The sequence below is a fragment of the Hipposideros armiger genome, unplaced genomic scaffold (assembly GCF_001890085.2).
Source record: "Hipposideros armiger isolate ML-2016 unplaced genomic scaffold, ASM189008v1 scaffold_118, whole genome shotgun sequence".
NCBI lineage: Eukaryota > Metazoa > Chordata > Mammalia > Chiroptera > Hipposideridae > Hipposideros > Hipposideros armiger.
In genome coordinates, this window is record NW_017731468.1 from 337,804 (window position 1) to 361,589 (window position 23,786).

General features: G+C 34.5%; 1 protein-coding gene across 2 annotated transcripts in view; it reads left to right on the forward strand.

Moving 5' to 3' along the window:
• LRPPRC (leucine rich pentatricopeptide repeat containing) overlaps positions 1-23,786 on the forward strand; it is a 94,288-nt gene that overhangs the window by 21,429 nt on the left and 49,073 nt on the right. For both annotated transcript variants that reach the window (XM_019647950.1, XM_019647951.1), the window contains exons 12-23: positions 2,473-2,591; positions 4,182-4,275; positions 6,482-6,548; positions 16,310-16,337; positions 17,843-17,900; positions 18,965-19,071; positions 19,285-19,362; positions 19,703-19,747; positions 20,105-20,209; positions 21,212-21,342; positions 22,045-22,130; positions 23,546-23,753. In XM_019647950.1, the coding sequence (XP_019503495.1) occupies positions 2,473-2,591; positions 4,182-4,275; positions 6,482-6,548; positions 16,310-16,337; positions 17,843-17,900; positions 18,965-19,071; positions 19,285-19,362; positions 19,703-19,747; positions 20,105-20,209; positions 21,212-21,342; positions 22,045-22,130; positions 23,546-23,753 (1,126 nt within the window). The remainder of the gene's footprint in view (positions 1-2,472; positions 2,592-4,181; positions 4,276-6,481; positions 6,549-16,309; positions 16,338-17,842; positions 17,901-18,964; positions 19,072-19,284; positions 19,363-19,702; positions 19,748-20,104; positions 20,210-21,211; positions 21,343-22,044; positions 22,131-23,545; positions 23,754-23,786) is intronic.

Genomic DNA, 23,786 nt, shown 5'->3' on the forward strand with positions numbered 1-23,786 from the left:
GTAGCTCAAGCTAGAGAAAAGTGGGCTTTATCTTGAATCCATCTTTTCTTAGAATCTTAGAATTTAGATTTCAGAGGTGTCTTGTTGAAAGCTCACATTATATTGATGAAGGAACTGAGAGCGGCAGAGAGATTCAATGACTGACCTTAGGCTCCACATCTAGCTGTCAGAAGTGCTGGGATTAGAATTGAGGATTTCTGCTCTCCTATTTTACATACTCTAAATACCATAACATTTCTATACTAGACATCGCTAAGTATTGTGCTAAATTTATTTTATGAAAATTCTTAGCTACTGGTTAAAAATTAGGTACTGATTTTTACACTAAGAACATTTAAAAAAATGTTACCAAGTTTTTAAACCAATGGTCTTTTTAAAAAATTTATTTTCTAATTATAGTTGACCTGCGACATTATATTATTTCAGTGTATAACATAGTGATTAGACATTTATATAACTTATGAAGTGATCACCCTGGTAAGTCCAGCACCCATCTGACTTCACACATAATTATTAAATATTAGGGACAACATTCCCTGTGTTATACTTTATCCCCGTGACTTTTTTTGTAACTGGCAATTTGTACTTCTTAATCTCTTTCACCTTTTTCACCTAACCCCCAATTCCCCTCCCAGAATCAATGAAGGTTTTATCTGGAAAAATATAAAAGCTGAGAAAGGTAACTTGAGAGAGTACAAGATATTGTCATTTGTTTTACAGTGTTTAAAAACTAGTTTCTCCTTTTGCAGGAGTCCAAAATAATAGTAAAGTAATATGTTCTACAGTCTTCCTCATGTAACAGGGAAATGGCTAAATGTATTCTCTCTAGTTTCTTTAGTGTAAGCTAAGAAAGTAACATTCTTACTAGTGCAATGAACTTGTTCTTTGTCCAGAGAACGTCATATGTAAACCGGTAGAAATAACAAGGAAATAATGTGATGGAGGATGTAGAGTGTTTCCTGTGGAATAAATAAAACCCATCAGGACATCAAAGAAAGGTATTTAGGGGTCAGATCAAACTGAACCAAGAGTGTTCAACAATTTTTATTGAATTCTAGAATTTTCCTGGCTGTAAATTCAGCCATCACAAACCTCTAAGAAAGACTCTTACCATGAACTCCTCATGGCTCATTTTACTAGTATTTTTCTCTGGCATAAATGGAAGAGTTACCCCTCAGAATTTTAGCAAATTGGCCTGAATGAGAGGAGATAACCCGGAATGACTGAGGATCTATATCTCTTGGTATTTTTAGTAAACCTAAAAATAAGAATATTGAAAGGGCAAAATATATAAGGAAGGGCCAATGTGAAAGCATAAATGCCCGTTGAGTGAAGTGTTTGAATAGAAGGTACTCTTCAAAAAGTAAGAAATTGCCTGCTAATAAAGTGAGTGCTCTGATTAGAGTCTAAAATCACGTGGAGTAAATGGCCATAGTTGGTAAAAGTTGCTCAGGTAAATCATATATATATTTCCTCCCCAAAACTTTGAACTATTTTAATTCTTATAAAACTTTCAATTCATGAACTTTCTCATGACTACATTTGAAATATTAGATTGTGTATTTAGTCTTAATTTAGATTTTCTAAATTCACAGAGATTTGGGATCCATGTTTATTTAAGTTAATATATGGTTATTTTAATCTTTTTTAAAAAGAAATATGAATCATATTTTTTAGGAGGATGTATGTAGTTATGTCAGGTCAGTCATCTTTTTTCTCCTTATTAATAAGTGTTTCACTCTTCCCATTTGACTAAAGTTATTGAAGCAAATGAATATCGTTGTTATTCTCCCTCAGAATGCCTGAGGGAGTGACTGAGTTTATCTGAGTGACGGTGTGAACCCAGGTTTTCTGAAACCTTCTTTAATTTCAGTTAGAAAATTAAATAAGTTAAAAATGCTAGTAAAAGTTCATCTAAATAAGCAGAATGCACCCCTCTCCCTGATAAACATTATTGGAAAAATGAAGAAGTAAGAGAATAAAAAGCGTCTGAGGCATAGATAATTGAGTGAAATGATTTGTACAAAAATAAGAATTGTCAACTTGTTGGCCTATTTTCAAACATTAGAAAATCAAATATATAGTTATCTTATGCTACATTTACTCTACACATCATCTAAGGAAAATTGAAAAATTGTTGAGTATCTTAAGACAGGTAAAAAAATTAAATCATTGTTACTATTAACATTTATTTAATATTTTTAGAATTTCACACATATTTTTTCCTTTAATTTTAATGACTGCCCTGAGAGGTAAATAGGGAGCTTTATTATCATCATTTGTTTCCATATTACAGAATTCCACTTATTTTATTTCTCAATTCTGTTGCTATTCTGCTTTCTCTTTTAGACAAACAAAATGCTGAGTACTTTTCCTTCATTCCGATTTAGAAAGTAAATGAACTAAATTTACTGATCTTTTGTTAATTTATTCTGAGTTCTTATCTCTGTGCTTGTGAATTTTATCTTACAGGTGTAGTTGAAGTCCTCAAAGGAATGCATGAAATGGGAGTGAATCCTGATCAAGAGACATATGTAAATTACGTGTTTCCATCCTTTGATAGTATAAAGTCAGCTCGTGCTATTTTGCAGGTGAGTGAAAGTGTAGTTTTAATTTCATAATTGAAGAGAGTATCTTTCCTTCCGAATGTTTAGTGGTGACCAAAGGAAAAAAAAGTCATTAAGCTCAGCACTAAAAATGGCCATGTCTGTCTGTAATTTCTAAATCTTTGTAAAAATATTGGTTAGTGTAACATCTGTAGTGGTTCAATTTTAAAAAATTAATAAAAGTAAAGCAGCATTTTTCTTGTGTGTTGAAAGACAATATGCCAATATCAGAAAAAAATTAAATTGAACTATTTGCTCCTAATCCCACTCTACAATGCAACTGTAATTTTTATTTTGAATATTACTTTGCACTTCTATATGAATTTTAAAAATACATTCATGGTATATTTACTATGTTTTTTTTAAATCATATTTTGTTTGACCTCAAAGCATTATTTTCCTCCCAATACTTCGTATCCCCATGAGAATAGGGAAGGCCTTCATGAAGGAGCATATGAAGAAATTGACTTAGTGCGTTGGATCAGCAAGGGTTGCACTTTCTATTTTCAAAACAAAGTGCTGTCCAATTAGGAACAACATGGCAGAGCACCAAATACTGTAAGAAATATTTAGTTCAAAAGATCTGTTTCCTAGGTGGTTATTCATATAATGCCTTGATTTTTTTACTGTTACAGTAATACTTTGGTTTGCGAGCACAATTTGTTCCAGAAACCAACTACTCGTATTGCAAGAAATCGCTCATTTACCATGTTAAAATGTATTAGAAATGTTTGCTCATCTTGTGGAACACTTGCAAACCAAGGTTTTACTGTAGAATGTTTTCTTTCTTTGCAATAATTACATAATTATAACCCTCTGAAAGGTAGAGTTTATCTTGAGTGTCTTTACTTCTCTTCCCTGAGTACTTAGCTGAGTATTTTGAGCCTGTACTGTACATATTTTACTGTTAAAAATATATATATTTCTCACATAGTCTTATTTCCCTAAATCTTTTTTCCACGTGGCACCTTTCCATTATGGTTTGTAATTCTACCAGTTATTTTTTATGCTTGAATATTGTTTTGTTGTATGGATATACCATAATTTATTTCTATTCATTGCTTATTGATTGGGTGGTTTTTAATATTGTGCTACTATATATACAGTGACTCAACAAATATATTTGAGCTAATTTTGGTTTTATATACTTAAATTATTAAACAAATGATGTTGGGGCAAGTGATTAACCATTTGGAGATAAATACGATTTTCACCTCACTGTATGTCCCAAAATATCATTTTACATCAATGCATTGAATTTTTATTTTGTTTTAAATTAGTCATTGTTCTAGTGTCTTCAATAGTAAGTTCTTTCTAGAAGGAAGGCATTCTAAGGGTGACAGATTATCTGAATTTGAAGATAAGCATTTAATTTGGAATGTTGGAACTTCATCTCATAGCTTTTGCTGAAGTCCAGTAATTCAGTTTATGTATTGTTCTAGAAAATGATTTTTTTAAATGAAGGATTATTAGAGAATATTGGTGATCTAAAGACATGGAAAGATGAAATTTGAATGGCACATAAAAATGTTTTTAGCTGAGGCATATTATCATTGAAATGTGCTTTATCCCTAGGAAAATGGATGTCTGCCTGAAAGTAATATATTTTCTCAAGCTGAATTGAGAAGTGAAGCAGTAAATGGGAACTTAGACTTTGTTTTATCATTTTGTAAGTATGCAACATTAGCGGTAAAGTTGGTACCATGCTACATTTTAATAAGTAAGACATGAATTAAAGTCTTCACTTTTGAACATATTTATGATGTTACCTGCGAGTTTTTCAGATCTTGTGAAAAAGATACCATTTAAAAATGAAACACACAAACTTCAATTTCTGACCCTCTAAAATGTTCAGAGTTAAGCTCTGATTAAATGTGTATTTAAAATGTATAGGTGGAAGCTTTGTAAAAATCAAATTATTGATATATATTACCTGTGTATATGTTGTTTAAAAATAGTTCATAATATTGTTAAGGGAAAGGCAAAGCGTTTAATATGAAAAACGGTGACTTAGTTGAATAGTTCTTTGAGTTGAAGTTTGGACGTTAACGCTGGCTGCTATCTGAGTGTATTGATTTTGCCTTCCACTCTGTGTAATATATAAATTTTCTATACTGACAGGATGAAAACAGAGAAGCATTAGCAGAGAAATCTGGGCACCTGAGGTGCATATATACAGCAGAGCTGCCATTTCTCTTTATCATACCATCCATTCCACTTCATTGTCAGCCTCTTGGTTTTCCAGACTTGTTTGTTGCTAAGGAAACTGAATGATTTTGTCAGTAGCCTTCAGCTCGCTGAGATGTTTCTGGTCACCTTTTTAATGAATAAAAACTTGACAATATTCTGTAAAATACTAATTTGAATAGTATAAAAATAAACTTTCAAGAGATTGTTTACTAAATTTGAAAGAAAATTCCAGGAACTTTTATAAAGAGTATTTCGGCTCATCCCTGTCAGTACTTCCCCCCACCTTTGATTTGCAGGTCTTTGGAGCAGTTCGTTCTATAATTGCTGGTATTCACTGTTAGGCAGGTCATAGGTGTGCATTTTTAGAATGCATCACAAAGAATGGCAGGTAGGAGAGAGGACTAAATAGATGGCTTATCTTAGTGAGTTTGGACAGTAACAGGAAACATTTTCCTACTTGTGTTTGTAGGCGTGGAAAATTAATTTGATCAAGGAAAATGAAAGGTTGCCGAAAGGCATGTTGTTGTGTCTACTTTAATTCCTTGAGTGACAAAAATGCAGGGCATTTTTGAAGTGATTTTTAAATTTCCAAATGCTGTATCAAACCACTGAGAAATGCTCCCTGTTCTAGGGATATAACAGGTGATCTGAAACAATTCTCTTTATGTGTGTTGGTTAAATTTTTATTCACATTTGGAGGAGGTGAGCAAAAAATGTTACAGTCTACTGTGACTTTTCCCATGAGAGTTTTTTTCTTTTTTTAAGTTAACCAGGTATCTTAATCTTTACTTAAACTATGTTTATTAATTCCGTCTTCAGAATTTGCCTGCACTATGAGTTCCTGTTTAATTTCATCCATCTTGGATTATTCACTAGCTACATTACATGTACACTGAAAAGATTAAATCAGTTACTTATAATGTGGCACCATTTTAATGCAATGACAGGGAAAATTATATTCAGGAGATGCTTACTGTAATTCCATCTTTTCCTTGTTAGTTATGGCCAGGGTTCTGTGGAGAATCAGGCCTTAAAATAGAAGGCCTACTACTAAGGCAAGTCAGGCTTATAGCATCAGCCTGAAACATCCAGCGGTGTAGACGGGTAAGTGCCAAAATGAGGAGGAGAGCAAACAAATGCCCAGAAAAGTAAGATGGATATAAATTAATTACGTAACAGAGTTAACAACCTATTTTGTTAGGATTTTAGACTGTCAGTCTTGCATGAATTAGGCCATTGATCATAGTGGAAAATAGAATGAGTAAGTGTGAATGGTTCAATAGGACACAGCCCTGCTCTGAGATTAGAACTTTTCCCTCATCTGCTGTCTTTAAAGGACAGAGGTGCTGTAGAGTGGCTAGTCTCCCCCTTCAGAGGGCCACATTGTCCTTTACCCTATAGCCTGACTCTGAGTATGCTGGTAGATGAGTTGCTGCCATTTATATGAAAAAAATATTTAATTTATTGTATACAAGTATATTCATGAAAATTTTTTAAAAGGATAGCTTATGTTGTAAATATATGACTACATTATGTAATTATTTTTATATGAAAACATTTCCACTTTAAAAATAAAATTTCCAAAATGGAAGTTTCAAAGATACCAGAATAAATGTGTTTCCAAATAAGTTGATAATTTTTTTGTGTTTGGTCTGAGATTTAATGATGGTCATTTTCTTTTACAGTGGAATCAAATACATTGTCTTTCTCATTTGCTGCTTTGCGAGGCAGCCTGATTCTAGGCTTTAGGAGGTAAGGTGATCACCTTATATAATGTTCTTTACCTGAATATGGTCTGCTTTCTCCTCTCTTTTTGATGTGCTGTATGAGGAAAGACAGATACTCTCCCAAATCTTCCAATGTGCTAGTTACCTGAAATAATCTTATCTGTTTTATTCTTCCTACTAAGTAATTGAATTGAGTTCAGGCAGCCTGTTATACTTTTTCCAAGACATAACCACAGATTTGGTAAAGGTCTTGTATCAAAGAAGAAAGCATTGTGTGAAAATGGCAAGTTCGAGTTATAGACAAATTTGCGTGTATGTTTAATTTATACTTCGAGTGTTTAATTACCAGGTGACTTTTATTCAGTATAAATACTACTTTCTTCCTCTGAGCTCAGGAAGTGTTAATGACCTTTTGTTATTTTGAAAATATTCAAATGTAAAGAAAAGTTGAAAGAATAGTAAAGGAAACATCCACATACCCTTTTATGTACATTTGCCATTTGTTGATATGTTATAATATTTGCTTTTCTCTCAGACGCTGTTTTTCTAATACATATATGCACACGCACATACATATGTATATTTTTTTGCTGAACCACTTAAAGTCGTAGATATCACAATACTGAATCCTTCAGCTATAGCGCTTAAAAAGAATGTCATCTATATAATCACAATACCAGTATCACTCCTAAAAAGTTAACAATGTAATATCATCTAATATCCATAGTCCATATTTAGATTGTCCCAGTTCTAGAAATTACTTTTATAGTTGTTTTACTTTTTGATTGAGGAGTAAGTTAAGTTCATGATTATATTTGATGTTTCTTAATTCAAAACAATTCCTTTACCTTTTTTTTGTCTGTATGACATTGACTTTTTTTTTTAAGATTTTATTGAGGAATTGGGGGAGGGGAACAGCATTGGGGAATCGGGTAAGGGGAACAGACAAGTTGCAGTCCTTTTGTTCTTCAGTCTAGTTGTGGAGGATGTCACTTCATTGGCCCATGTTGGTATTATCATTGCGCTCTTCCCGGGTGAGGCGGATTGGTCGCTGGCCATTGGATGGCCGAGCAAGGCGGCTGATGGCAGCTCACGCTGGCTGCCAGCCACTCACGGTAGCTCACGGCAGGCCACTGCAGCAGGGGCTGCAGCCTACTCCATTGCCGGTGACTCACAGCAGCCCAGCTCCAGGTCGAGCTGTTGTTCACCATCTTAGCTGTAGAGGATGCAGCATCACTGGCCCTCATGTGGGATTCTAACAGGGCGCTGCTGCTCAGAGCTGGCATCCCAATTCAACTCTTAACTAAAGCGCCACTCGGCTGGCCTTACACTGACTTTTTTGGGCTACGGCACTTTCTCTGTAGAATGTCCCTCTCACATTCTTATTTGTCTGACTTTTTTCTCATGATCAGACTCAGATTGAACATTTTTAGCAAGAATATTTCATAGGTGATAAGTATTTCTTATTGCATCAAGAGATACAATGTCAGGCGTCCAGTATTGGTGTCATCAGCTAAGTTTGATCACTTGGTTACAGTGGTGTTCCCCATCTCTCTCTCTCTCTCTTGCAAAGGAAGCTCACCCCCCTTTGTAATTAGTGAGAAGTCTGTGGGGTGATACATTCTTTTTTTTTTTTCAGCTGAGCCAGCCTGCCAGCTGTTGACAGCTCAGTGGCAGCTCGGCTTGGGCCAGGCATTGAACGACTAGTTGCTCAGAGCTCAGTGTTGAGTGAGCTCTTAACCAACTGAGCCACTCGCTGGCCCTGTGGGGTGATATATTGAGACAGTGTGTTTGTCCTGTTTCCTAGCGCCTTTGAGTGTTTTTAGCAGCCGTTGGTAATCCTTGTGGAATAAATTGTTAACAGTGGTGTTTTCAAAAGGATGAGTTTCTAATTTTGTCATTCTTTATGTATTTATAATGTTAGTGACTTCTGATATTAACCCCAGTAATTTTTAGTCTGTTCATTGGTTCGAGGACTAGAGTTTTCTGTAGATGTCTCCAAAATCTCCACTGCAGGCAAGAAGAGGTAGATAAAGTAGGTGGGATTCTGTGTTGCTGCCCTTTCTTTAGCCGGTGCAATTCTTATTCTTTTCAGTGATAATTTTGTGTGAAGTTAAAAAAAACACCAAGAAACCAATGTCTGTGTCTTTGAAAATAAAGTTTGAAAAATTATAGACTATGTAATGAAATGGACAAACATGCTAGTAGAGCCAAATATTTTGTTAAAATAGAACCCATAATGCGTTATGAAGTGAAATACAGTAACATTTTCATATAGTTATTTTTGAAAAGAGATTGGAAAAAGTTTTTCATATTTTTTAGTCAGTTTGAATGTCAGTTAAACTTCACAAATCCTAGACTTCTTTAAACAAAGTACTTGGACTATAAGGTTGATCCAATATGGTGGAAGAGAACAAATTGTATCTGCTGATATACTATACCCGTCAGTCATTGAGCTTTTAGTGGCTTATTTAAAGTATGCAGAGCTGCTTGCCCCACTAATAAATGTGTCTGGTTGCTATGTTTTCTCTGTTTCTGCTTTTTAATTTTGTGTCGTCACAGTTGCTGTCAGATTTTTTTTTGCCGTCACTCTTGACAACTTTCAGTGTGTTTACCTTAAGTAACCTATACACTTAAAGAATTTGCTGTTTTTGATTTATTTTGGGCTGAGAAATTAGGTAATCAAAGTCACTGCAATTTAGAACAAGAAACGGTTCTAAATAAGGGCATGCATATCTATTTGCTATTATTTTGCGACAAAGATTTGTAGCAGCTATTTTGGTTTTTAGACATGAGCTCCATATTTGTTTGGTTTATTGCACTATCTTCAACATGTAGATTAATACCTGGTACATGATCAGCACTGCTGAATTAATTACTCGGGCCTTATTTTCTGCCTCTGTTTTCAGGCATTCCAGTGATCCAAGAAGTATTTATTGTTGAGATCGGAGACATTTGGGGTCAGATTGTGAAATATTTTAAATAACAGAGGAACTTTCTTTATTTGGAGGACGTAGACTAACTTGTGCAGTGTGGAGCCTTGGCTGAGGCAGAGATACATTTAGAATGTATTTTAATTTCAGACATAGTTTTCATTTCTAGAAATTCAATTTGTTTTTTTTTTTAATATCTTCCATGTCTCCTTAACATGCTCATACTTTTTCTTTTTTCTTCCCTCTTGACTACATGAAATATTGATGATAGATGTTTCCATGTCCTTGTCTACTTATTCTATCATTTGTGTTATTTCTGGATGTTTATTGATTAAGTTTTCCTCACTATGTGTCATACATTTCTGCTTTGTAATTTGTGATTGGATGCCAGACATGGGTTTTATGCTGATTGATGTTAATTTTTTTTAATTTCTTTAAATATTTCTGAGCTTTGTTCTGAGATAGTCTTGAGTTAAGTTGCTTGGAGCAGTTTTATGCTTGCTTTTGTGCTTTGTTGGGCAGTAGCTGGAGCAGCCTTTAGTCTAGGATTATTCCCACTATATTAGTTTAGCCCCACTATTGAGACAGTCTTCTCCTGAGTACCCTGCCTGCTAACCCCTGTATACTTAGAGATGATTGGGAATAAGAACGTTCCAGTCCCTGTGTGAATTCTGGGAATTATCTTTTTCAGAGACTTCGAAAAGGTCTCGGGTAGTTTCCTTGGCTTCATATTGTTTTGCCCACTCACAGATGCTTTTCAGTAGTCCGCTAATGGCTGAGGACAGCTCTGCAGACCCAGAGCTCTCTCTTTGTCAAGGTCTCGCCTCTGGTACTCTGCTCTGTAAAAATCAGTTTTAACTAGTCCCTTCCAGGAAAGTATTTCAAATCTGTATGTTGTGTAACACTAGATTATGTTGATGAGTTTTTCTTTTTGTGGATATTAGAAAAGTTTTAGGTTGTAGTAATTTGGTATTCATAAAAATATGTGCATAATTTGAAGTATTTATGACTAGAGGTGATTTCTTTCCCTCCCATTCCCAAAATTACTAAAAAGTCAAAACATAACATCATTATAATCCATTTTCTTGGCATTAATGTAGACTTGTATTCTTTCATTCAATGCTGAATCTAATGTATATATTTTAAAATCCCTTTGTCAGTACATTCAGTATGACTATTGAAGCAATCACCTATCATGTGCTTGTCTGGGTCCTGTAGTGCTCTAGCATCTTAGAATTGGCTGAATGGGTAGGAGAAAACTGACTATTGATGGGCTTTCCCAATAGCGTCCAAATTAACTACCTACAACCCCTATAAAGATTAGCGCACAAGAGATTGACTTAAAGTTACTCTTACCAAAAATAATAATTCATAGTTATCAGAAATGTAAGAAGTTGTGCAGCATTAAATGAGATATCATAGTCACTTTAGGTAATCCTAAGGGACACTTGAACATGCATTTAAATATTGGAATGCAATTTTTGGAATACTTATCAACCATTACTATAATCTGCCTCCTAGTGGTAGATCCATGGTCTACGAGGCAGTAGCTCTTAGCATGTGTTCTGTAACCTCTTTTAGCCCAGATTAAGTTTTTTGTTGTTGTTGCTATCCTACAATATTTTTGAAAAGCCAACACTATTTTCTAAATCTTTTTAGAGTAGAATTTGTGTGACAAATTAGTATTTCTATAAATTGATACTCAAGAAATGAGCTTACCAGTCAAGTATAACACCTTTCTAAATTTTTCCAACTTATAAATTAAATTGTCTGTTAACATTTAAAGTATAGACAAAGTCACCTATAGAAATTTAAATTCAATGCTGCTTAGTTAGGGTGAGATTGTTCAAGATCATTAGGGAATTTTTACTTTTAAAGTTTCTCAAAAAAGAAGACTATTTTTAAGACTGTATTTTGAAGGGCATTTAGATCTGACTGATAAAGTTAGTAAATTCTTATGTCAAATCTAGGGCAAGAAGACATCTACTGCGAATAAGACTTTCTTAACAATAGCACTAGCTGAACAAAGATCAAATGAGAAAGAGGGCAGGATACATATTATATATTACTGAAAACTCCACCACCAGAAGAAATGTTGAGTCACTTCTAAGAGGCAACATGTCATTCAAGCTAGTTCAAAACTTGGCTGGGAATATAGCATATCAAAAACAGAAATGTTCCAGATTTTCCGTGGAGGAATTTAAGTCTTTGTAGTCCACAGAAGATTTCCGTGATCAAAGGAGGAGTTTTCTGACCCTGGGCAACAGCCTGAACTTTGCCATTGGGAATCTGAACCATTGAAGTGGTGCTGCTTTTCATATGTGGAAATCAAGTTTCTGATGCTAGTCCTATTGAAAGTCACCAAATTAAATGCAAGATATTAAGATTCTCTTTTCAGTCAGCGAGTGAGGCTGTCATTTGTAACAGTTTTACAGGGGGAGGGGAAATGCTCTATGAACTATGAGCTGTGAGTGCCCAGAAAATACTAGCTCTTATTAGTGTGTGCCAAGGGCCAGGACTGCGAGATAATAAGTAAAATCTTATTATGGGATAGGATACTTCGTGCCCTCTAGTTGTTTACAGTTGGAGACCAGAAAGTAAGACAGCAACTGCAAACTAGTCTTGATACTTAGGAATGTATAGACGAGAAGGTGCTCTCTTTTGGCCCAGGTTAGGGGCAGGATGGGTCAGGGCAGCATGTGCAGCGAAGGTACGGAGCTGAGTATTAGAGGATGAGTAAGAATTTGTCTACGGGGAAGGAGGGACATTCCAGGCAAAGGCATGAGCCTGAAAGAATAGCGCATTTGGGGACCTAAAGGTAGATTATAAAAGGAAAGCATGAAATAGTGGCAAGAAATAGAGCCAAAATGGTAGCCTGGGGCTCTTGAATGATCTCACTCTGAGTTATTCGGTTTGGACCGTGAGTCATAGCTTTTGAGCCATTGAAAGTTTACAAAATGAAGATAACTGACTGGATATTTGAAGTGGGGAGAAAAGGGTGCAGGTAAGAGCAGATGGGCAACATCTAGCAGATAAGGACAGCATGAATCGATGAGCAACACTGGGGTCTTTTGAGGTGCCTGTGGAACTTTTCATGAAGATTCTTAGCCTTTCTGTTTCCTCTTCTGTGAAAGAAGGAATTTACCGTATTTCCCCATGTATAAGACACACCGTTTTTTGAAAAATTTGGGGTCTAAACACTGGGTGCGTCTTATACAGTGGTTGTATGAGCGCAAAACAAAACAAAAAAAAGGGAAATGTAAGTAAAAAAAACCTACAACCACTGTATAAGATGCACCCAGTTTTTATACCCAAAATTTTTTGAAAAAGGGTGCATCTTATACATGGGGAAATACGGTAAGTACCTATATGCAGGATTGTCTTTAAAAAAAAAATAATAATGCACTTGGAACCTAGTACAGAGAATTGCTTTTAAGGAGCAGATGGAGAAAGAATTTCTGAAAGAGACTGAGTAGCATCACTGGAGCCTGGCAGATAATGATCAACAGCAACACAAATTTCAAAACATCGTCAAAGGAGACCAAAAAGTGTTAGGTGGATTTTGAGTTGAGACTAGTAGTCATTTTAGCAAGAGTACAGGGGAAGTTTGGGGTTAGAAGCCAGATTGCAATGGCTTAGGGGGTGAACTTGCCTTGAAGAAATGTTAACTATACAAAAGATTCTGTGTGGTTTTGTTTTTTGTTTTCTTTTAACCTTTGCCGATTATCATGAAGCTTCATATTTTGAGATAGTGCTTTTAGTTACTTTCAGTTGTTTTAAATATATATACTGTTTCGAAAGTTTATCTGCATGCCTTCCCGAGGTTCATCAGGCCAGGTCTGAAGGCAACTTAATATCTTAGCAGCAGTTTTTATTCTACATTAATATATTGATCAAAGATATGACTAAAATAGCTTTTCTTTTAAAGGAAGCCCAGCTTATTAATGTTGAAAGTTGGAATAGAGATGCAAAATTTAGACCAGAGATGTTGTCTATTTTTTTATTAAGAGAGTTTTCAGACATTCACAAAAGTAAAAGCCCTCATCACCCAGCTTCAAGAGTTAAAATTTTTGGCAATCTTGTTTCATCTGTTTCTTTCCTGTCCCCACCCTCCTTTTTTTTTTTTTCCTGGGCTGTTTAAATTACAGATCTCATGTTATTCTTTCTGTAAATACTTTAATATATACATTAGAATTTATTTTATTTATTTATTTTAAAGATTTTATTGGGGAATTGGGTGGATGGGAACAGTGCTGGGGAATTGGGGGAAGGGAAACAGACAAGTTGCTGTCCTTTTGTTCTTCAGTCTAGTTGTGGAGGACGTTGCTTCACTGGCCCAAGTTGGCACCATCATTGCACTCTTCCCAGGCCAGGCAGATCAGTCGCCGGCTTCTGGACGGCTGCTCACAGCGGCTGCTGGCCGCTCACGTTGGCTGCCGGCCACACTGTAGCTGATGGCAGCCCACTGCAGCAGGGGCTGCAGCCTACACCGTTGCTGGCTACTCACGGCAGCCCAGCTCCAGGTCGAGCTGTTGTTCACCATCTTAGCTGTAGAGGGTGCAGCGTCACTGGCCCTCATATGGGATCCGAACCAGGTCCCTGCTGCTCAGAGCTGGCATCGCAAGCCAGCTCTTAACCAACGCGCCACTCAGCCGGCCCTCAAAACTTTTTCTTAATGTGCTTCAGTGGGAGGGATGATTTTATCATAAGGAAGAGGATTATAGAGGCGTCATGGAACGTATTTTTATTTTTTATTTTGAAATAATTATAGAATTACAGTAAGTTGCAAATATAGAGCACAGAAAGTCTACATACTCCATCCATTTTCCCCCAGTGGTTACAGCTTACATAACTATAGTACTTTATCAAAACCAGAACTGTACATTGGTACAAAGTATGTGTGTAGTTCTGACACTAGCACATGCAGATTTGTGTAATCATCACCACAGTCAAGATACAGAACTGTTCCATCTCTACAAATATTCCCCTGGCACTACTCTACTGTTGTCATACCACTCTCCCTCCCCTCTGCTATCCCTAACCCATGGCAACCCTAATTTGTTCTCAATTTTTATAATTTTGATATTTGACAAAGGCAATATAAATGGACTCAAAGTATATCATGTTTTAAGATTGGCCTTTTTTTAAAATTTATTTTTGTTACTTTTCTTCTCTTTTCTTTTTTCTTTTTTTCTTTGTTTTTAGGATTGGCCTTTTTTCACTCAACAGTAATGCCCCTGAAATCCATCTAAGTTGTTGTGTCTACCAGTAGTTCATTCTAAATATGTTTTTTAACTAAAAATAAGTAAAAATAAATTAACTCACTATACCAAAACTCAGTCCACCCAAAACTGCCTAACCTCAAGTTTAAAAAGACCTATAAATTCTGTGGGTATTTTACAATGTAGACATATATATAATTATAATAAATATAAAAATTATAACATTACATTGTAAAATTATCATTAAAACACATAATTAGTCTTAAAGTAGATTATTTGTTTGAATTAAACATACAAAGCTTATAGACATTTTTACAAAGCTTATAAGTAGTATAACACCAGTGTTCATTGGTTATCTTGTTTTGTAAACGGTTTTTCATTTAAATAGGAAAAACTTGGATGAGTTGTTCTTTTTTGCTTTCTTTGACATAATTTTTTTTTGGGTGGGGTGGGGAACTGTTTTTCCAGGACCCATCAGCTCCAAGTCAAGTAGTTTCAATCTAGTTTGTGGAGGGCGCATCTCAGTGGCCCATGTGGGGATTGAACCAGCAACCTTGGTGTTAATGAGCACTATGCTCTAACCAACTGAGCTAACGAGCTGCCCCCGACATAATTTCAAATTTGCACCAAGTTGAAAGAATAGTACAGAGAACTCCTGTATCTCCCTTTGTCAACTTTTAGCCTTTTGCCACATTATCATCATTCATTTCCTCCATCTGTCTGTCAATCTGTATATACACACATAAACACATATAGACACATAAAATTTATTTTTTCAGAACTAGTTAGGCTTCAGTTGCATAATCATGACGTTTTCCCCTTAAATATATTAGTATGTAATTCCACAGAACAAGGATATTGTGTTATACAACCACAGCACAGGTGGCAAGTTCAGGAAATTTAATATTGATGGAATATTTTTGTGTAATATAGTTTATGTTCCTATTTTATCAATTATTTTGTTTTTCCATATTTTCCCCCCTCCTGTACAGAATCCAGTTCAGGGATGAATGTTAGCTAGCTTTTCTCTTTAACATTCTCTAATCTGGAACAGTTCTTCAGCCTTTGTCTTTTATAACATTAACATTTTTGGAGAACACAGGCCAGTTATTTTATAGACGGTTCTTTGTGATGGTTGTCCATGATTAGCTTCAGGTTATACATCCCGGCTGGAATTCCACAGCAGTGATATTGTGTCCTCCTTGGGGAATTAGATCTGAAATCTCACAGTATCCATCAGCAACTATGTTAATTTTAATCAGTGAAGATGATGTTTGATTTCTCCACTATATGGTTACTGTGTTTACCACTACAAGTAATAAGCAGTCTGTGTACAGACGCTTTGAGACCATGCAAATAATCTGCTCCATCATTAAACTTGGACCCCAAGATTTATGGATGGTTCTTAATGATTCTAGGCTAAACTAACCTTTATTTTGAGGGTTCACAGTAGGTGAGAGTCAACCTTTCTAAATTACCTTCTGAAAATTCATCTTGATTTTGGAAACATTTATTTACTTATTTAAGATTTTGAATTGTATGCATTGCATATAATAATTGGTAGTGTGTTTTAACTTAAAATGGTTTTTAAGCCTCTGGGTTTATTTTTAATCTTTTGCTGCCCTCTGCAGGAGTATGAATATAAATCTTTGGAGCAAGGTAAGTACTCCTTATATTGCAAATCATAAGGTGATGTATAAAAAGCTATTAAAAGCAAAAGTTATAATAGCTGTACACATTTATGATATATTATTATAAGTTAATGAATTTAGAATCTTGAAGTTGGTAGTTCTAAAACTGCCTTCCTGGAGCATGAAATTTATTATTGAAGCAATCCTTGACTTATTCCTAAATTCCTCATAAAGTTCTTAACTTTTCCAAAAGACAGCTGTTAAAGTAACAGTGACATTTGACCATACAAATTTAATGATTTAAAAAATACATACATGTATATATGTTTGTGTAAGTGTATTGTTATATGAATGATATACAGACTCATTTTAAACTGCTATTTTTTAAAAGAAGTGAGGGTTGTTTTGTTTTGTTTTGTTTTTGAACAAATGCTCCTTAATTGTCCTTTGAATCACCATTAACCGCAGCATGACTTTCATGGTGGAGTGAAGTGGGATATGGTTAATTTTGCCTAATTTTCTGTATTAGCAAATAAATAGTAGTAGAAGTAACTGTAGTTTGAGTTGTTAACACTTACAATATGTGCCAAGTGCTATTTTAAGAGCAAGTAGATTCAGTTCTAGGCTACACACAAAGTAGTTCATAACTCCTAATTCATGTCATTTTGGAAAACAGCAGTGTTTCCATTCTTATTATCTTCTGCTCAAGGATATAGCGGGGGTGCCAAAAAATATATACACATGACTTGTACTCATCTTTTGTCATAGGTATATATTGAGTATTACAATTTTAATACAGTATTTTCCTTTCTTAAAATGTGTATACATTTTATTGGCACCCTCTATATATATCGTCAAATACTGTGTTAAAAAGTTACAAGTCAGTACTACAAATTTTTAAATCATTTTCATCATAAAACACATATTTAGTTTTTTTAAATTAAAATTTTGCAGGCAGAATAAGTGTTGTGTATTCAATTGATAAGAATCCATAAGAACAAAACATTAGAACTTGGACCACTTTTGTTTTGTTGCCATTGCAATGACTGGAAAAAGATTGATGAAAAACCAAAAACAAAGAAAAGAAAAAGTTATTTAGTGGTCCAGGATATTTTACCTAATTATTTCTGTAATACTTTATTTAAAAGGGAGAAAACGGTCCAATTTCAACAAGACCAAAAACAATATGAGAAATAATATTGGTTGATAATGCCTAGAAGCTATTTCCTAGCTATAACAATTCATTTAAAACAATATACCAACAAATCATTAGTTTAGAGGCTTTCTTAGTGACATTTCATAGAATAGTGCAGTTTTCCTTCATGGGTGTGTTTTGTTTTTGTTTTTAAAAGACAAGCCTATTATATAAAAACGAAACAATCTCCTTGGCAGGTGGGGGTGGTGTTGAATTACTGTGATAAAGAATAATACCTTACTGGGGAGAGGCTTGATTATTTCAAGAATTCAATTTCAGATTGTATTTGTTCTTGTTTGCTTCTCTTGCTGCAACGCGTGGATTTTCTGTCTTACCAGATAACAGAACTGTTGTACAAGGATGGACGTTATTGCCAGGAGCCTCCAGGACCAACGGGTAGCGTTTCAATTTCGATGATTGTAACTTATCCACAAATCCATTCTTCTGTGTAATGATGGGCTAGAAGGATTACAGCAGTAAACATTTTCCTTTTGAAAGTGAAATTTGAAAACATTTGGTTATAAATCCTTATATTGACAGCCACAATATTTTGAGGTCTATGAGGTTTAGGGTTTTTTTTCATCATAATTGTTTTTTTAAAGACAGGGTTGGGAGGCTTTTTCTTTTTCAGGTGTTGTGGAAATGCTTCTTACAGCACCTATGGAAGTAGGCTTAAAAATCTGTAATCCGTAGTGTTTATGTAATTTTAATGTTTTGCAGGTGTAATTTTAAACATATAAAGTAGTAAAGAGGTCTTTTTTTTTCCCACTTAAATATAATTTATTACACTATTTGACAAAATGACTTTCATATAATGAAGCTTAGAATATATGGTTTTCTGAGGACGGCACCCTTCTTGAAAGTTCAGATTCTCTATCCTAGGTATTAACACATGGCCCTATACATTTTATGCTTGAATGCATAGGAAAATTACTGTTGTTACAAAACATTTTTGTTAATCTTAGTTTTTCATTGGCTAATAGGCAGCTCTCCACAGGATTACTGTATCTGCTTATTAAAATTATTTAACTTTCTATACTCAACATTTAATAATCCTTTCTAATTTTACATGTTTTGCTAAGTATTGCCCACAAAAAATTAGTATAGAAATGTGTACAAGGCATTTATTTATTCTCACTACTGTGATTTGGACAGGAAAGGGGTAAGGCCTTGGGCAGGACCACTTCTGTCAGAGAGTGGTGAAGAAAAATAGATTGAAGTAAGATTCAGTACTGAAAAGCTGTCACTCGGTCTGAAAATAATTAATATTCCTTTCACTCACCAGTTAGATATGTGCTCCCAAACCACATAATCTCTATGCCTCAGTGATCATTGTTGCCATTTCAGAGCCTCTCATCAGGGTGACATCTCACACCAAAATGATTTCTTATAAATTAATCTTGATAACATGACAGTCTCAGTAATTTTAGTGGAATGCTTTCTCTTGTTTTTTTCCACAGAAGCTGTTGGCTATTTTCTTTATAACTTGATTGACAGCATGAGTGACTCAGAGGTACAGGCCAAGGAGGAGCATTTGAGACAATACTTCCATCAGCTGAAGGAGATGGTACCATTTCATTTTTTGCTATATAATGCCTGTCCTGCCTGACATGTATCTATTAGATTTGAAATTGCTGCTTTTAAGTACAACCAGACCACTTCTCAATGACATACACGAGTTGGAGACTTAAATTATGTCTGAGATAATTTCTGTTAGACAAATTTCAGTTTGGTTGTCTAAAACTCAGGGGTTTTTTTCCCCTCCCTTTCCTTTGCACAGAATGTAAAAATTTCTGAAAATATCTACAGAGGCATTCGTAATCTACTGGATAGCTACCACGTTCCTGAATTGATTAAGGTGTGTGAGAAATAGTGATCAACTTTTTAAAATGCTTAATTTATATATAAAAGCATGTTAAAATTTTATTTAAATATGCTTAGGCTAAAATAAGTTAATTTAAATAAATAATTAAAACAAGGCTTTTTCATTGATTGTTGGTAAATACTGTTTATATATTGAAGAATGCATTTAAAACATTTATTATAGTGGTTAATAAAGTATAAACAGAATTTCTGAAAATTTTGGAAAGATGGAAAAATAGCAGTAAAACGAGACACAACTTTCAAAATTTGCTCTTGACATTTGCTAATATAGTTTTCCGTGTGTTTTCTAATTCTAATTTAAATCCCAATTTTAGGATGTTAATATGTTGGTTGAAAGAGAGAAGACAGACTCTCGAAAAGTAAGTAGATTTTTGAGTAGATCCTACATGCTATGATAACCAAACTTAATAAGAATTACACATTGTGTCTTTATAAAAATCAGTGGTTCCTAACATTTTGCCACCAGTATACCTCTAAGAAGCCGGTAAAAGCTATTCTCTATCTCAGAAAAATCAACATATCTGAAAAATTTGCATATAATCTCACGAGTTTCATAAACCCCTAGAGTCCATCCAAGGATCACCAGATTAATATCCTTGATAGCATTTATGACATTTAAGAAAGGTCGGTTTAAAGGGAAGAGAGACAAATGGGTACATTTTCTTTTTGTAGTTAATTTCTTGCCTTTTTTCTTTTCATTTCTGTAAACTACGCAGCTTACATCATCTGATTTGGAGTCAACACTTGAAAAACTAAAAGCTGAAAATCAACCTATTAGAGATGTCCTAAAGCAGCTCATATTAACGCTTTGTTCAGAAGAGGTAACATTTATTTAAGTATTTCAAATATGTTATTAAGGTAAAAAATTCTTTATAGATAAATGTAAGCAAAGCCAAATATAATATTTATGATTTTTGCAATTGATTATTATATGTCATGCCTGTGAAGAATGCAATTAAATGAAAGGTTAACTAATTTCTGCTACACCTTGAATGGCATGTTTTCGGGTAGCTGTAGTTTGTTTACAATAATCTGCAAAGTGAATGATAGGAACAGCTGTGATAGGTTTATCATACATGCCAAATGTCCTTTCAAGCCATGGCTCCGGTCTCTTATATCTAGATTGTCAAGCAACTGATACATGCAGTAGTCATTTGCAAGTCAAATATTACTAGGTTGTTAATGCAGGGATTGAAATTCCATTTTCCTGCTGGAAAAAAGCTCTTTCTGAGATAAAGGGTCTCTTGCCTTTTTTCAGCAGGCGTCCAGCTGTACTTTGTGTTTATTTTAGTGTGCGTCTGCAATTTGTGGCATGTCACTAGACTTTTTCAGTTTCTAGTTCAATATGATTTAGTCTTATGCCTGTGATTTTAGGGAAGAAAATATAACTGACTTTAAGATTATAACATGGTACTGTTAAATTCTAAAACATTACTTCACATTACTTGGATATTAAACTAGACTGTGAGAAACTTTGCAATGATATATATTTGTGTGTATGGAAATTGGACTGTGAGTAGGGACTGACTTGGTACGTATTTAACCTGGAAGTCTTTTTTATAACACAGTACCAAAGCTAAAACATGAAATTTGGCATAGTCGCCTGTTCTGCATTCCAGATAACAAACTTTTTAAACCCTGCCTGTGTTATCTTGCCTGCTTTTTGAAAGGTGAATAAAAGTATCAAGGAACAAGGTGAAATTAATAACATGAATCCATTTATTTCTAAAGTACTCTTAACTTTTTCTACACTTTGAACATTGAAACTGGAAATTTTACATCTTATATTTACTTTTCTTTTTCACTTCTGTTCTTTATTTTAGAACATGCAAAAAGCTCTTGAATTGAAAGCAAAATATGAATCGGACATGGCTGTTGGTGGCTATGCAGCTTTAATAAATTTGTGCTGTCGACATGATAATGCAGAAGATGCATTGAACCTAAAACAAGAATTGTGAGTACTTTGGCACTGAAACAAATCGTCGACATTAGTGTTGCTATGCAGTCCTTGATCATGATTGAACATTACTCTCTTTTATAACGTAATTTTAAAAAATTCTTTTTTGTCAGTGTTTTTGAAATTTCATAATATGGAACTCTGATTAATTATGCTTGCTTTCAGCAGAGTCTATAAGTATAAGATATTCTATTCTTTAAAGCCAAGGGTTTTTTTTCCCATTGATTACACAACTGCGTATCACAGCAGGGGTGATGGTAAATAACTAAGGCTTGTTAAACAGTCTTTTTTTCTGGACTGTAGTGTACAAAATTCTCTCCATTTCTCAGGTATCTTTGTTTTTCCAATTTCGATAGATTTATCAAATAAAAATACATCTCTTTGGGTATTTCAGTGTTCTTGACAAAGTTAGAATCACCCAAAGTGCCATGAAAAGAGAATTCCTTAATGCATATCATTTGCAGATGGAGTGATGCAATTTGTATGTAGTGTTAGAGTTTTACTTCTTTTGTCACTTTGCGTATAATTACATGTGAATTTGTATGTGGCTTCAAAATAAACCTTAACTGAAATATAGAGGCCAATGTTAATAACAATTCAGACCATCTGATGGGTTTTGAAAAGTGATAAAATGGATATTGCATTTCTTTTGGCAGTTAATTGACTTGTAACATATTATAAATGTGCTTTAATTTTTAGTGACCGTTTAGATTCATCTGCTGTCCTTGACACCAACAAGTATGTGGGCCTTGTAAAAGTATTGGGAAAACATGGCAAGCTCCAAGGTAAGCCTGGGCATAAAAGGAACTATGTCATACAAGTATCTTGCCACTGGAATAACATGTGAATTGATATTAATGGTATATCATGTCCTGCAAAGTGCTTGAACACTTTGCATACAAATTTGCATGTGAATCCAACCAGAGCTGCATGGACAGTGTAGGCCATTAGTTTTAATGGATTGGCAAGCTTGTCATTTACATTTGCACAGCTCAGTGCCTTTTGCATTTCTGCAGCTAGTTTTTATTAGCATTGCTTTTTGGATTGAGTTTGAAGATCATGACTTATGGCACAATTTGCTTATATGCCTGCACTAATGGCTTTGTTTTTGCTTAAGGATGTCTGAAAGCTGAACATAAAACCTATACACATAACCTTTATTTAAGAATGTGAATTTTGCGGTAGTCATTGTCTTAACTTTTAATAACATTAACAAAATGTATACTTTAACAAGTTTTATTTAGGAGTTCGCAGCGAAAGCCTAGATGATTATATAGCTGATACACATATTCTCATTTTCTCATTGAGATAATGCTGAGCCTTATGTAATTAATTACACTTGGTAATGTATTCTTACTGTTCACTTGTTTCTAAACTTCCTTATTTGGGTTTTATTTTGAAATTTCCTTTTTAGCCTTCTGTCTTCCTTTTATTCTAGAGAAGATTTTAAAAAATATTTTATAGTGAAAAATGTCTGGATAGAGTATTTGATTTTTAACATTGAAGTTTTTCCTAGGAAGTATATCTAACACAGAAAACTCTTTATAAGGATTATCCTGCTTTTATAAAATCACTTTTTGTAAAGCGGTCAAAACATTTTGCCTGTGCCATAATTAAGAACAACATTATAAAAATGCACTTATTCCATATCCTAAAATGTTTGTTTCTGCCTTCCTAATGAAGCTTAATGAAGCTAATGTATTAACATGCAGCCTTTTGGAAAGCTTTCATTGGCTCTGCTTGGCTAATTAGTATCGACATAGCAAACAGGCCCTATCGGTATCAGACCATTAGTCTGGCTGTATATACAGTGTAAACACATCTTTATTATCTGGCTTCCTGACAAGCCATCTGCTGAAGAAACAATGGTGTGATTTAGCAGATGTTAGCTCTGAACGATAAAAGCATCCATTTAGGAGGATCTTACAGCTATAGGGCAGACCGTACAGGGTTATGTGGAGCAGAGTGGGCACACAGTCCCTATCTATAATTTGTAGTCAAAGTTGCAGGGAAATGATAAAACCATGCTATTGTGGATTTATAATTGTAGTCTCGTTTAGACATGCAAGTAGTAATTAACTTGAAATCGGCATTATACACTAGAATTTACATTCCTGCTGGGCTTGAAATGCTGTTTTAATAGCAGTTTGTTTTCCCTACATGAAATTACCTAAGGGTCTTTTGTGTTCCTTCGTTGTAGATGCTATTAACATTCTAAAGGAAATGAAAGAGAAGGATGTCCTTATCAAAGATGCAACAGTCTTGTCCTTTTTTCACATCCTAAATGGCGCAGCTTTAAGAGGTGAAACTGAAACAGTAAAACAGTTGCATGAAGCCATCGTGACTCTAGGGTTAACGAAACCATCCACCGCCATAAGTTCCCCATTGGTCACTTTGTATCTGGAAAAGTAAGTTAATTGAATTTAAAATTTTAAATGTTG